Source organism: Pteronotus mesoamericanus, unplaced genomic scaffold, assembly GCF_021234165.1.
Source record: "Pteronotus mesoamericanus isolate MK-2021 breed Mesoamerican mustached bat unplaced genomic scaffold, CSHL_Meso_final scaffold_507, whole genome shotgun sequence".
Classification (NCBI taxonomy): Eukaryota; Metazoa; Chordata; class Mammalia; order Chiroptera; family Mormoopidae; genus Pteronotus; species Pteronotus mesoamericanus.
In genome coordinates, this window is record NW_026555319.1 from 17,222,108 (window position 1) to 17,235,385 (window position 13,278).

At 58.6% G+C, this 13,278-nt stretch overlaps 2 protein-coding genes across 8 annotated transcripts in view; one reads left to right on the forward strand and one right to left on the reverse strand.

Annotated features, from left to right (window-relative positions):
* The window catches only part of SFI1 (SFI1 centrin binding protein), a 68,433-nt gene extending 58,906 nt beyond the window's left edge, over nt 1-9,527 (forward strand). The window contains 12 exon segments of the mRNA XM_054594324.1: nt 299-401; nt 1,567-1,663; nt 3,935-4,095; nt 4,508-4,582; nt 5,311-5,385; nt 5,528-5,704; nt 5,781-6,043; nt 6,657-6,761; nt 6,909-7,140; nt 8,245-8,582; nt 9,151-9,262; nt 9,341-9,527. Of these exon segments, the coding sequence (XP_054450299.1) occupies nt 299-401; nt 1,567-1,663; nt 3,935-4,095; nt 4,508-4,582; nt 5,311-5,385; nt 5,528-5,704; nt 5,781-6,043; nt 6,657-6,761; nt 6,909-7,140; nt 8,245-8,582; nt 9,151-9,262; nt 9,341-9,445 (1,843 nt within the window). The 3' untranslated portion in view covers nt 9,446-9,527.
* The window catches only part of PISD (phosphatidylserine decarboxylase), a 32,670-nt gene continuing 28,900 nt past the window's right edge, over nt 9,509-13,278 (reverse strand). For all 7 annotated transcript variants that reach the window (XM_054594326.1, XM_054594327.1, XM_054594331.1 and 4 more), the window contains 5 exons: nt 12,501-12,737; nt 12,150-12,288; nt 11,726-11,872; nt 11,317-11,477; nt 9,509-10,791 (listed from right to left, as the gene is read on the reverse strand). In XM_054594326.1, coding sequence (XP_054450301.1) covers nt 10,567-10,791; nt 11,317-11,477; nt 11,726-11,872; nt 12,150-12,288; nt 12,501-12,737 — 909 coding nt within the window. In that variant the 3' untranslated portion in view covers nt 9,509-10,566. The remainder of the gene's footprint in view (nt 10,792-11,316; nt 11,478-11,725; nt 11,873-12,149; nt 12,289-12,500; nt 12,738-13,278) is intronic.

The following is a 13,278-nucleotide window of genomic DNA, read 5'->3' on the forward strand; positions in this document are numbered from 1 at the left end:
ACTCACCTGCCTGTCATTGCCTGGTTATGACTCTGTGTTCCCCGTAGCACTTAACTGTGTGAGAATGTGATGTTTGGTCTTGTTCCCCACGGTGTCCCCAGTGCCTGGCACAGGGCAGGTGCTCAGCAACTGAGCGTTCCATGTCTATGTCAACATAAACATGGCTGTCAGTGAAACAGATGTCGTCAGGCACAGTGCGTCCTTGGTTAGGAGAGGACTGAAGAACCAGGAGTGATTCACAGAAGCCTCACACGCTCCCTACTGGTGTCACCCCGTGTCGTGGCCTGTGTACCTGCAGGCGTGTGTTCCGTCGCTGGAGAGAGAACACCATAGCCCGCGTGGATGAAGCAAAGAAAACCTCTCAAGCAAGAGCTCACTACAGAAGGACCGTATGTTTCAAGGTGAGGCCTGGGGAGGCCAGCTGGTCCCCTAGGAGGGTTTGGGATGTGCTCCTGCAGGGCAGTGGCCTAGGAGGGTGGTGTCAGGGATCTGAACTGAACAAGGAACCTAGAAAACGGGATAACTCTCCTCCCCGGCCAGGTGAGCCATTGGGTTTTATTTATTTTACTGAATTATGACCCGATATTTATTAAAAGGGAACACAGCATGTAGTGAATGAAATAGTTTGTATCAGAACCAGTATTTTCCACACGTGGACTTTTCCACTGGGACAAATTTTTTAATCACCATGCGTCTGCCTCCACATCGGTCAGAAGACGCTTGCTCCTCCTCATCAGCCGCGCAGGGCTTTTGGCCTCGGGACATTCTGGCAAGCGTAGAGCATCCCATGTGGGCATTGCTGGTGGGAAGTGGCCCCAAAATACCACGTGGAGGGGTCTGGTCCCCGTGCACTGGGGGCAGGAAGGGGGTGGTAGAACGTGGCTGTGGGAAGAAGACGTGTTACAAGACAGGGGACTCAAAACAACGGGAATGACAGAGGTGGTCCCTGGACTCAGGGACACTTTAGAAGAAAGCAGTAGGTCAGGAGCCCTGCTGGCAGGCCTGGGTAGGGACAGCTCCTAACACCTTTGAAGTGTCCGTAGAGGAAGGGCGACTGCATTTGGCCGAGGCCCAGCCTGCCCTCAGGAAAGCACCAAGGCCAGCGTGTGGTTCCCCTGCCCCGGAAGGAGGGTCAGGACTCTGCTTGGCGTCAGTGCTCAGAGGGAGGAGGCCTTTCTGGGGTGAATGGAGTTTGTGATAGTTTGGGGGGCAGGCACCAACCAGGCGTCCGCCAGCTGCCTGACTGCTTTTTAAAGTGTTTTGTTCCTGCGATTTCCTCAGTCTCACAATGAGCGTGCACGCAACGTATAGTTTCTGTTTAACAAATAGAACAGAATGAGGTTTGATTCCTCCTGGTAGAAAGGTCCCACCACCTGAGGTCCTGGGCTTCCTGTGCGGGGACTGGGGGGTCTGCCCGCTGCTGGCGGTCTGTGTGGGTGGTACATGCTTCCTGGAATGTGTGTCAGCGACATGTGTCCACCACTTGGCCGCCTTCCACGAGGAGCTGCCAGCAGAGCTGCGGTGTCCCCAGGAAGTCAGGCCTCTCTGCTCTTTGCTGCCCCTTAGGTCCTGGTCCAGTGGCGGGAGGTCGCGTCGGTGCAGATATACTCCCGACAGCAGGAGGACTGTGCCATCAGGGAGGCTCGGAAGGTGCTGGAGAGGGGTAAGCGGATTCCCTGGCAGCTGAGGAGACGGTTGTGAAGGACCCAGAACTGTCACGCTGTGCCGTTTGCTTCCCTTTAGTCTTTGTCACTCTCATGTGTGTTTGTTTCCTGTTGCTGAGGTGACAAAGCACCACAGACTGGGAGGTTTAAGACAACAGGAAATTGTCCTCGCAGAGTTCTGGGGGCCACTTCCAAAATCAAAGTGCTGGCAAGACCATGCTCCCTCTGGAAGCCTAGGGAGAACCCTTCCTCGTCTCTTCCAGCTCCCGGGGGCTCGCAGCAGTCCTCGCTGTTCCTTTGCTTGCAGACACGTCACTGTAGCCTTGGCCTTTGTCGTCACATGTCTGTCTGCCCTGTGTGTTTGTGTCTCTTCTCGTAAGTCAAGTCACCCTGTAGGAAGAAGAGCCCACCCTGGTCCAGTTTGATCTCGGTTATTCTAACACTGCACGGACCTTCTTCCCAACTGACTACCAGCCCCTTTATGTTAAAACGAAAAGCTGAAGCTTGAGATCTACAGGGAAGTATGGAGAGGAAGCTAGAAAGGAAGAGTTTAAGGGGTTGGGGTGGGGTGGTTTCGATGGAAAGTCCTTCCAGTGGCAGCTGCGTGTCAGGTCAGCCCCATCGTGACGGTCCTGCTTCTAGTGTAGGGGGGCCCCTCCTTGTATGTTCAGGGAGCAGGGACTTGCTCAGGTGGCTTCAGGTAGTCCTCCTACCTGCTGAACAGGCGGCCTGGGAAGACAGTCCAGACGAGAACCTCTGCTTGTGCAACGCACAGAAACAGGCAGTGGCCCTGCAGTGTGGGACTCCGACACGGAGGGGACAGCTTGTAGTTAGAATAAATGAAAATACAAACGGAAATTGTTTAAATTGGACCATAGAGGAAACAGACCAAGTTGTTGTGTTGGCTTAACGGAGTCTGCTCCACGACAAGAAATCAGCTTTTGTTTGGCTGACTGTGGTGTTTGTGTTGATAAAGACAGATCCCGCTTTCCTCTGGGCAGAACCCTGGGGTTCCATGTGCTCCTTTGTGTCCTCAAGCTGCCCTTCACCCCAGAAGCCAGTGCTGCGTTTCTAGTTTACTCCCAAGAAAGAAGCCAAGAGGCTCGGCCCGGTCCTTGGTGTCTGTCCGGACAGGGCCGTGGCACCTGGGCACTGCACGGACCTCGCCAGTTTGGGTCCGGTGCGCACTCCTGGCCTTGGTGGCCACTTTGGGGGGTTAGAGGGAACAGGCGCCGGATTGCGGGGCAGGCAGCTTTTTTTAGAAGGGAGTGGCAGCACATGGAAGGCCCTGGGATTGCCATGTCCACTAAGGACAATACAAGGGGCTTGGGAGACTGGAGACTGTGTTCTCGGCGCATAGTAGATGTGCATTCAATACCCGTGGGGCCATTCCTTGGCTTAATTAAGGCCTCTCTGTTATAGGCACACCTTGGCAGTCCAAGCGTAGGGCTGGGTGCTGGAGGAGGACGAACTAGGAGCGACGTGTCATTGTTAAAACAGTGCTTAAGAAGTACAGGCAGGAGTTAAGTGCTGGCTATGTAACCTGGGGCGCGTCCTTGTCTCTGAGCCTCAGTTTCTGCATCTGTAAAATGGGGATAATGCTACCCGTCTCTTGGGGTTGTTATGAGGGTCCAGTGAGGCTAATACATATGTGCTTAGGGCAGGGCCCCGGAAGTGTCGGCGTTCAGTACTAACGCTTGGCCTCTAGGCTTGTGAGCGCTGCCTTCCCTGACCCCTCCCACAGGTGCAGGAGAACACCCCATCTGGGCATCAGTGTTCTTCTCTCAGAGCCTAAGCAAAGGAAAAAACCCAAAGGAGGAAAAAAAACCCCAGAAGGTGTTTGTTTCCTCAAGAAGGAATCTGGTGACACAGAAACAAAATGCAGGATGCAGACCCTGCCTGGCTTGGGCTGCTGGACTTCTGAGCTGTGGTTTCCTCCCTGGCAAGACAGGGCCACCACCTCTCACTCTCTCGAACGGAGGGTCCTCTGAGTCTCCCGGCAGCATCTTGCAGTCCTTGTGGCTCTCGTGGGCTCTTGGGAAGATCATAACAGCAACACAGACCTGGTTCCAGTGCCCAGCGTGCCCAGTTGCTCAACGTGGCTGGAGCAGTCCTCAGAGGAACATCCACATGTGGTGGTTTCATTGAGTGTGGGCTAACACCCCAGCTGTCTCCAGGCAGCCTCCTCCATTCTCTGTTCTCTAAACCTTGTCCATGACATAGTTCATGTAGATCCCACAAAAGAGCAAACTGACGTGGATCTGTCTTAGGCCGTCTCAGGACCTGGTTTCGGTGCTGGCGGGATCATGGCCAGCGGGCAGCCCAGCAGAGAGCCCAGCTGGAGAGAGCGGCGCAGCATTACCGTCGGCGGCTGCTGCTGCAGGGCCTCGCCCAGTGGAAGGTGCACCATCTGGGCTGTGTCAGGAAGAAGGTGAGGCAGGCAGCAACTCCACCAGTTCCTCTGTGCTGTGGAGCCGCCCTGGCCAGGAGACCACCTCCCGGGGAGGAAGAGGTCCTTCCCGCAGAGCTCAGAGCAGCCAGTATGGATGCTGGGTGGCTTGGGGTCCCGTGGGCACAAGGCTGCTGGAGCCCTTCTGGGATGGCTGGGGGACGCCAGCCTCAGGTTGGGTCTCCCTCTGGTGGGTGCTGGTTTAGCAGAGAAACCCAGCTCACTCTGAATCATGGCCTGTGAGTTGGAGGACCTGTGGAATTACCTAGAAGCCCCTGCCTGGTGCAGGAGGCCCCTGGCTTCACCCAGGACACCTGGCCATGGGAAGACCGTTCCTTGGGTGGGGAGTCTGCAGCCTGGGTGTGAGGCAACTGTGTGCCCACTCTCTCCGCAGCTCCTGCAGAGGCGGGGCGCCCAGTTCCTGGCCCAGACGCTCAGCCGGTCCTGCTTCTGCCAGTGGAGGCAGCAGGTGGGAGCTACGGAGAAGCCCCTTTCCCCAGGGCTTGTCCCCACCCCTCCCCACCCCTGGCATTCCTGGGCATTGCCAGCTTCCTTCCACCCACGACTGTGTAAGAGCAAGTCACTTCAGGTTCCTGTTTATGTGTGTCACATTGAAAAATACATCAGGCCCTGGCCGGTGTGGCTCATCTGGTTGGGTGTCATAATGCAAAACGAAGGGTCACCAGTTTAATTCCCAGTTAGGGCACGTGCCTAGGTTGCAGGCCTGGTCCCCAGGTGGGACGCACACTGGGGGCCACTGATTGATGTTTCTCTCATATCAATGTTTCTCTGCCTTTCTCCCTATCTTCCCCTCTCTCTAAAATAAACAAAATCTTAAAAAAATACATCAGGGTAACATGCTAAAATTAATAGGAAATACTTTTAAGTCTATGCAAGGCCTTGATAAAACGCCAGGTGGGACTGCATCTTGCTCAGCAAACCTTCATGTGCATGTGTCCCTCTTGCTCCCTGGAATGCAACATGGACATGTCCCCAGCCTTCCTCCTGCCAGCCCAGCATGCTCCCCCCACTTGTGCCCTCCCCTAGAGCTCTTTGCCTTTGCTCTTGTGAGAGGACCATTCCCTGATCCACTCCCTCAGGGTCTGGCAGAGAGGGGTCTGAGAGTACCAGGGCCTTGTGGTCAGGGTGGCTTCTCTGAAGGGGATTTTTCGGTAATCTTTTCTTTCTGGCCCGTAGCTGGTGAACAGGAGGCAGGAGCAGCAGGGCACGGCACGAGCCCTTTGGTTCTGGGCCTTCTCGCTACAGGCAAAGGTAATGGGCACGCCTCATCCCCTGCCCCTGCCCCTCCCAGGAGAGGACTGTGCCTCGGTGGAGGGCAGGGTGGGTTGTGGGCACAGCCCCTGCGGGAGCCTAAGCAGGGAGAACTAGGCCTCACCTTCTCCTCCCCCCGGAGGTGTGGGCCGCGTGGCTGGGTTTTGTGCTGGAGAGGAGGAGGAAGAAGGTGAGGCTGGAGCGGGCGGTGCAGGCCTACCACCAGCAGCTCCTCCGGGAGGGCGTCGCTTGCCTGCTGCGGTTCGCAGCTGGCATGAAGGCACTCCGGCAGCAGCTGCATGCCCAGCAGCAGGCGCAGGTAGGCCCAGGGTCCCCCCTGCCCTTCTGGCGCGGAGCGGGCAGGACATGGCGCGATCTGACAGAGGCCATTGCAGGCGGCCTGCAGCCTCCGCCGGGCAGTCCATCGCTGTGCCACGCTGTGGAAACGGAAGGCGCTGGGCCCAGGCAGGCTGCCTCGGCCCCCCACACCCCCCGTGCCCAGCAGGAGAGTGACATTCAAGGGTCTCCTTCCTGACCACGTCACTACTGGTGCTGGGGATGCTGCCCTGGAGACCGAGAGGCCACGAGCTCCCTATGGGCCGCTGACAGCTCTGGGCAGCCTGGCCCTGGCTGCAGGGGACCCCCAACTCCTGGATCTGTGAGTAGCCGTCCCTTAGGGTCATCGCTAAGTCACTGGGACCCCTCTCTCCAGGGGGGCCTATCCCTAGACTGTCCCGCTCTCCTGCCCTCAGGCCTGTCAGCGTTCCTGCTCTCCCCTAACAGCCAGCAAACGGGGCTCCCTCTCGGAAACCTCCTGTTTTATGCCCTGGTCCCTGCCCCCTCCCCGCACACTGCTGGTGTAGCTGTTGGCTTCCAGAGCGCCCAGTGCTGCCTGAGGCGGGGGGTGGGGGGGCACCAGCAGGGAGGGGTACTGGCCTAGACCTTAATCTTGCTGTGCCTCATCCCCTGACTTTGACAAGCCCACTCCCCTGTGACAGGGACAAGCAACTGTATCAGCAGGGGCGCTGTAGAGTTCAAGAGATGATGTGGGTGAGGCACCAGGCTCGCTCCACTGGAGTCACCGGAAGTTCTCTTTGGCCCAGGCCCACCCCAGCTCACCCGCTGACCCTGGGCAAGAGCCTTTCCTTCTCTGGCTTCCAGTCTCCCTGCAAGACTGGAAGGGCTGGACTGGATGACCCCTACCCCACAGAGCTCTCGGGCCCCTGCAGCCCCTGAGCAGCTTGGAGGACCAGGCCCATGTTTTTTCCCAGCAATGCCGTCCGCTTGACAAGGAAGCAGCCACGACGCCCCAAATTCTTGCTGGATCCCTTGCAGAGCCAGAGTGTCCTGGCACACGGCACCATTGGGGGACCGGGGTAGGTCGTGTGGTCCTGGGCCCCCAAAAGCTGATGGTACCTCCAACCAGAGCCTGTGATTTGGGGCCTGAGGACGGGTGCCCCCTTTCCTTCATGCTCCTCAGGAGGTACCTAGGCCTGACCGGCTCCTGCCTTCCCTCTGCTCAGGCCTGAGGCGCTGAGGGAGCAAGGCCTAGGCATGGCCCAGCCGGCCGCCCCTTCCCTGACGAGGCCCTTGCTGGAAAAGGCCCAGACAGTACTGGTCCCAAGCAGCTCCCTGCCCCAGCCTGGGACCCTGCCAGGTGCCCCTGGCCTGAAGCTGTCCCCCACGGCGAATACAGGCCCAGAGCTGCTGCCCCCGTCCTCCTTCATGCCACGTGGGGTGGACGCACCCGCTGGGGTAAGTCCCCCCGGACATCTGGGGTCCCATTCTTTGGTCTGGCTTTCAGTGCTCTTTCTCGTGCCCTTGGTGCTGTAGCCCCAGCTATACTTACTACTTCTGGAAGATTCCGACCTCAGGAAGAGGCAGTGAGGCCACTCATTCACCAAGTGTAGGTGCCACTGTTCTAGGGACACAGTAGGGAGCAGCCTGCCAAGGCCCCCCGCACAGGATGCTGTATGGGTCCCAGTGGCAGAGATGAGGCAGACGGACAGAGACTGCAGACCACAGAGGGCCGCGCAGGCCCGGTGAGGGTCCGGGTTTGAAAGAGCAGGACGCTGTGGCGGAGGGTTGGCTGCTGTGACCTGACAGCCCAGCAGAAGGTGCCGGCGGCTGCAGACGAGGCCTAGACGGGGATGGCCGCCCAGGCAGGACTTGTTCTGATGGGTTTGATATGAGTGAAGGCAGGGACCTGGCTTGGACAACTCAAGGAATGATGAGCTCTTTACTGAAAAAAGGAACACTTCGGGGGGGAGAGCATTTGGGCGAAGCATTGTTTTAAACCTCTCAAATTTGAGGTAAAGCAACAGGACTGAGTCAGGTCTGGAGATCAAAACAGAGAATGAAAATCAAGGAGTCCGAGCAGGGAGGGGTGAGAAAGCCCGAGTGCTCAGTAACTGAGGAGACTGCGGCGGGGCGGGCTCCCGGGGGAGCCAGAGTCGGTGCGGGAGGAGCCCGGCGGGAGTTGGGCGGGGAGGGCACTGTTCTCACCAGGAGGGGGCAGGAGGAGTGGGCGTGGGTGGGTGGACCAGAACAATCTCTGAGCACTTTTTCACTGGAAGGTCACAGCTCAGAGTGAGGCTTGGGTGAGAGGTCGGGAAGGCTGGAAACTGCTGTTTGGAACAGAGCTGAGCCACGCCCTGGGAAGGGGTGGGACCAGCCTGCAAAGGTGCGAGTAGCTTGGTGTCTGGTCCTGAAGGAAGGACAGGGCCAGGACTCCGGGTGAGCTGGCCATGGAAAAGCCGAGCTCCTGGGACCTCGCCTACTCTCCCCCTGGAGCGGGCGGCCTTGGCGCCCTGTCCCGGGCCTTCCTCCAGCTTCCTAGTGTCCGCCCGTCCTTTACAGGCATCCGCATGGCTGACCTCCCCTGGCCTTGTCTGCCAGGGCCCTATGGGCCCAGCCAGTGTTCCCGAGCCCCGCCTGCTCCTTCCTGGGGACCTCACAAGCACCCAGCCTGGTCCTGGCTCGGACACTACAGGTGTGTACCTGCGGCCTGTCAGCACAGCAAACACCTGGGCCGCTCCCAGCGCCTGGACTCCCTCTATTCAGCCTGGGCCCAGCCAGAAGAGTGGTCAAGATCAAGCTTATGCTCCTGTTGCCACGGGCCACTCTGAACTGGAAGCTGAACTTGAGGACATCAAGCAGCAACTGCAGGACTACCAGAGCATGAGGCAGAACCTCAGGTAAGACACCCCCGCTCACAGGGATCAGCTGGGAATTGGCTGCCTGGGTCCTAAGGCTGATCCACCTACACTGTGTGCACTGCTGGCCTCCCGCACACGGGTGGCACCTATAGGAAGTTCTCCTTAAGAAGGCCAGGTTGGCCCTACCTGTGGGATGGGGCAACAAGAAAGCTGAGAAAATTTTAAACCTGAAAGGGTCACGTGAAGGCCGGGCCAGTGGCATATCTATGCCATGATTGTGACAGAGGGAGAAAAAGTGTGAATATAGGCCGTGGCCCCAGCTGCACGTAGTGGGCCGTCCTGTCTCGCCTATGGTCTGGGTCTGGAGCCTGCAAGCCGAGGCTGGGGACCTTCACCATAGCAGCAGCCTTGGAGGTACAGGGAGGGGTTCCCCATCCCGCCAGGCCCATCCGAGGTGCCATCCACTGGACAGTGGGGAGGCCGGGAGAGGAATAGGAACAACCCTCCCTCCTACACGTGCATGAAAAATAGCCCACGTGCCTCACTGCAAACCTGGGCCTCCACCAAGGGCCCAGCCAGGCACACAGCGGGTGTCTCACTGCCTCAGGTCCTACCAGCGGCAAGCAAGCAGCCTGCGCCGGTGGCTGGAGCTGAGCCGGGAGGAGCCTAGGCCTGAGGACCAGGAAGCAGAGCAGCAGGTGCAGGGAGAACTGGAGGAGGTGAGGTCCCAAGCGGGTCGTGGGATGGGCTCTAGATGTGCCTCTTCGCAGCTTAGCCTGTCCCTACCCGGCCCCCAGGTGGAACTGCAGATCCAGCGGCTGGCTGCAGAGGTCCAGGCTCAGCGGCAGCCCATTAACGTCTGCATCGCTCGAGTGCAGGCCCTACGGCGGGCTCTGTGCTAGAGCCATCGCCCCAGGGAGGTGTCGGCCCGCCTCCGGGAACAGAATGCAAAGCTAAACTGAGTTTTATCTTTTTATTTCAAAATGTTGCAATTAAATGAATTACTGTTCAGAAGTCTCCCACTTCTCATACAAAAATACTGAGCTACTGATACAGTTGAAAAAGTTCAAATGGCTTCTCCTGCAGGAGAAATTCAGAGTCCCCAGGAGACATGAAACCTGGCCCTGTCCCCACCATCAGTGGCTTCCCAAGGACTGCAAACCTATTACTTGGGGACAGGTTTTCTAGGCACTGACCCTGCCTCCCCACCCCAATACACCAAGACTCCTGGCCTCCCACATAAGCCCTGAATCAATAGCAGCAAATTTCTCCTTTAATGTAGGTCTGGACCTGGGGAGGGGACGTGAGCTCTCCCCAGCCCCAGCGTGCGACCACTACCTGCCTGACCCATCCATGTGGGACTCCAGTCAGGTGGGCTCAGTAATTGGTCTTGACACGCCAAAGGTCACTCATTGGGGTCTACAAAGCACTGGCCATTAGTCACCATCCTCGGAAGACACTGGCAGAGTCGGGTGATGCATTCAGCCGTAAATGTGAAGAAAGCTTTTCCCCAGGAGCAGGGTGGGGCACGTTGAGAAACAGAAAGCAGATACAGTAACGGCTGTGTGGTCCTGCTCTGGGGGCAGGCGGGCCCACAGTCAGTGCCAGGAGGCACCTCACCTGGTCAGGGGGGCCAAAAGCAGTGACAGCAGGAACAGCAAAAAGGTACATTACCACTTACCATCTTAAACGGAAACCAGGGCCTCCTGAACGCTCAGCCAGGAGACGTAAGGTCTCTGGTTTACACAGTAGGAGTTAAAACCTCGCTCTCCAAAAGGGAATCTGAGATCATCCCGGCACTTACTTTCTCTTTAGGGTGGGAAGAGGGGGCGATGTAGCTCTAGGGCATGACACGAGCTCTGACCTCATCTGCACCTTTGGGACGGCAGGAACGGAAGTCACCCAGGTCCTGCCTGGTCAGACCGCATGGTGCTGAGAGAGGCCCCTCTGCAGACAGCTGAGGAGGTTCCCCTCAAGAAGACTCCCGTTTCTCTGTTCAGCAGCTGCAGCCAGGGAAAAGGCTCTAGAGGGAGCCCAGAGCTTCCCCAAATCGGATTTTCTGTCCTGCTTTCAGCTTGAAGTTGAAGTCCTTGGGGGCCTCAAAGATGAGCACAATGGTGGAGCCCAGGTTGAACTCGCCCAGGTGCTCCCCCTTCCGCATGGGGATGCCCTCCTTGTTGGCGTGTGTCACGAAGCTGAAGTCGTTGTAGGACCCCTTGCTGTACCGTGGGCTGTTTGTGTGCAGGTCCTAGGGGAGGCCAAGGGCAAAGCATGTAGACACCTGTTCCCTGGACTTTGAACACACCTCTGCAGCCTGTCCCCAACCCAGGTTAGAAAGGGAGGTGGGAAGAGCGACTCAACCTGTGGGCTGGTCGTCTGACCAGACACAGTGCCTTACACCTGCCATGTACTGGGCTGCTGAGGGACACGGAGGAAGTGGACCTGACTCTTCTCCGCAGATGGTGCTGCAAGACCAGCAGCCAGCGGCGTGAGGCAGGGGGCAATCACAAACCAACACCAAGAAAGGCAGTGCCTTACGCAGGGTGGGCACTGGCTGTCTCCTCCCACATTGGGCCTCCAATCAGCACATTCTACCCAAGATCAATATTCCCCCTAGGTTCCCAGGAGAAGCAAAGTGCCAGGCGGGGAGGTTAACTCCCTTCCTCTCCAGCCACCTCCAGAGGGGCAGTAGCAGCAAGTGGAGGGTAGACAGGGCGGAGGGATCCCACGTGGCCTAGCCCTTGCGCTTCAGCAGGGTCTGGGCTCTGCTCACCCGGTCGAAGTAGATGCGGATGGAGCCCACGTTGGTGGCGCCCACAGCTGTCAGTGAAAAGAAGCCATGTTTCCAGTCTCCGGTCAGGACCACTCGCTCATTGTGGCAGAAGAGCTCTTTGATCCAGCGGGCCATGCCAGGGTTCACAGACATTAGGGAGCCTGTGGAAGCAGGACACTGCTACTCCCCATCCAGCAGGAAGACCAGCCTTGCAGAGCCCAGTTATTCCAAATGCAGAGTGGGATGGACTCCAGCCTACCCGCCACAGCCCACGCCCAGCCAGACTAAAGCAGTCAACTCCGGCCTCCGCCTGAAGCCTGCAGCCCAGGTCTCCTGAAACCTAGAAGCTGAGGGCATCTGTCTGGGCCTCATGGAGGCAACTCTCAGCCACATGCCAGCCCTGGCCTACCTGGGAAGTGGCGCCGGTGGGACACAGTCCAGTCAGTGGGGGAGTGAAAGCAGTGGTAGTCCCCAGGGGCCAGGTAGATGACGCAGTGGTAGAGCTCGTTCCCTTCTCGGGTGACCAGCTGGTTCCTGAAGGAGCTGCAGGAGGCAGCTGGTGGGGGGGAGGGGGGGGGCGGGTCGGGGGGGGGCAGACACGAGGGTCAGGCTCTCAGACAAGCACCCAGTGCCTCCCAGCAGGGGGCCTGCATGCAGCTGGGACACTGGCTCCAGGGAGGCCCCGAGGCTCTGGGCAGAATGATTCCTGGCCCAGAGGCCAGCTCTCAGTTCCTGCAGCCTTCCCACCGCCCCGCTCCCAACCTTCACCCTCTCAACTCCAGCCCAGCCACACTGCAGCAGGGCGAACAGGCTATGACCAGGCAAGGACCCACCTGGTGGGAAGGGCAGGTCCTCTGGAGAGGCACGAGGGCCCAGGAACGATTCCAGCGAGTAGGTGACACCCTTCACCTGCTCCACCTCAGAGTTCTTCACCTGCCCAAAGCTGAGGATCTTCCCATCTGATGGGCTGATCTGGAAGGGTTAGGGGAGTCTTACTGCGAGGGATGGGAGGGGAAGGGACACGGAGGAGGAGAGGGGATGCAGGCCAGAACCTCTTCCTCCCTGGGGGCCCAGCCTGGAACACCCGCCAGGCTACCGATGGAGTCTGTAGGGACTGGTTCCCGAAGGCACAGGCAAGAATCACATTTCTGGAGGGAGCAGCGGAAGGCAGGGTCCAGCCTCACCACACTGTGCAGGCCGCAGACAGGCCGGGCCTGTGGCTTCAGCTTGCGCCGGAAGAACTCGCTGAGGTTGCGGTAGTGGTGCAGGTCCTCCACGGCGGCCTCCTTCATGTTCACCCCGAAGGTCCAGATGTACAGGCTGTAGACCGGCCTGCGTAGCCAGTGTGGCAGCTCCACCTGGTTAAGACGGCCCCAGGCCCTTGACAGCAAGCGCGTTGGCACCGACTTGTACAAGGCCACCTGCAGGTGGATGAGTCAGCCACACTTTGAGTCCACCGTGCCCCCGTCAACTGCCCGTCACAGACAGGGCCACCCCCGGAAGCCTTGGGTATCCCATGTGGGCTTTGTGATGTGGTCGTTTCTCACTAGGAACCAGACTGAACTTGCCAACTAGTCTCACAAACTGAGTACTGGGTGAAACTGTGACATAGTGACTTACAACCCAGGTGTTTTGGTCATTTTATGCACACCGAACAGCGGCCTGGGGAGAGACTGGCCAACACAGTCATGTTTCTCGAAGCGGGGAGGGAGCATAAACGAATCTGATACCATCACAAACAGGCTACGGCAGGAAGCAACGCCTGTGTCCAGGACCACAGAAAGGAGCAGGAGCCCCCCCGCCTCCGCCCGCTGGCAGGCAGCCCAAAGCCCACATCCCTGTCCTAACAGCAAGCAGAATAGTCTGCCCGCCTACCCGCACTGCCCCAAAGGTCAGGGACTCTGACACTGTGCAGGTGAGTGAGCTGTATCACTGTCACCCGGGCCTGGACACGCCCTGCAG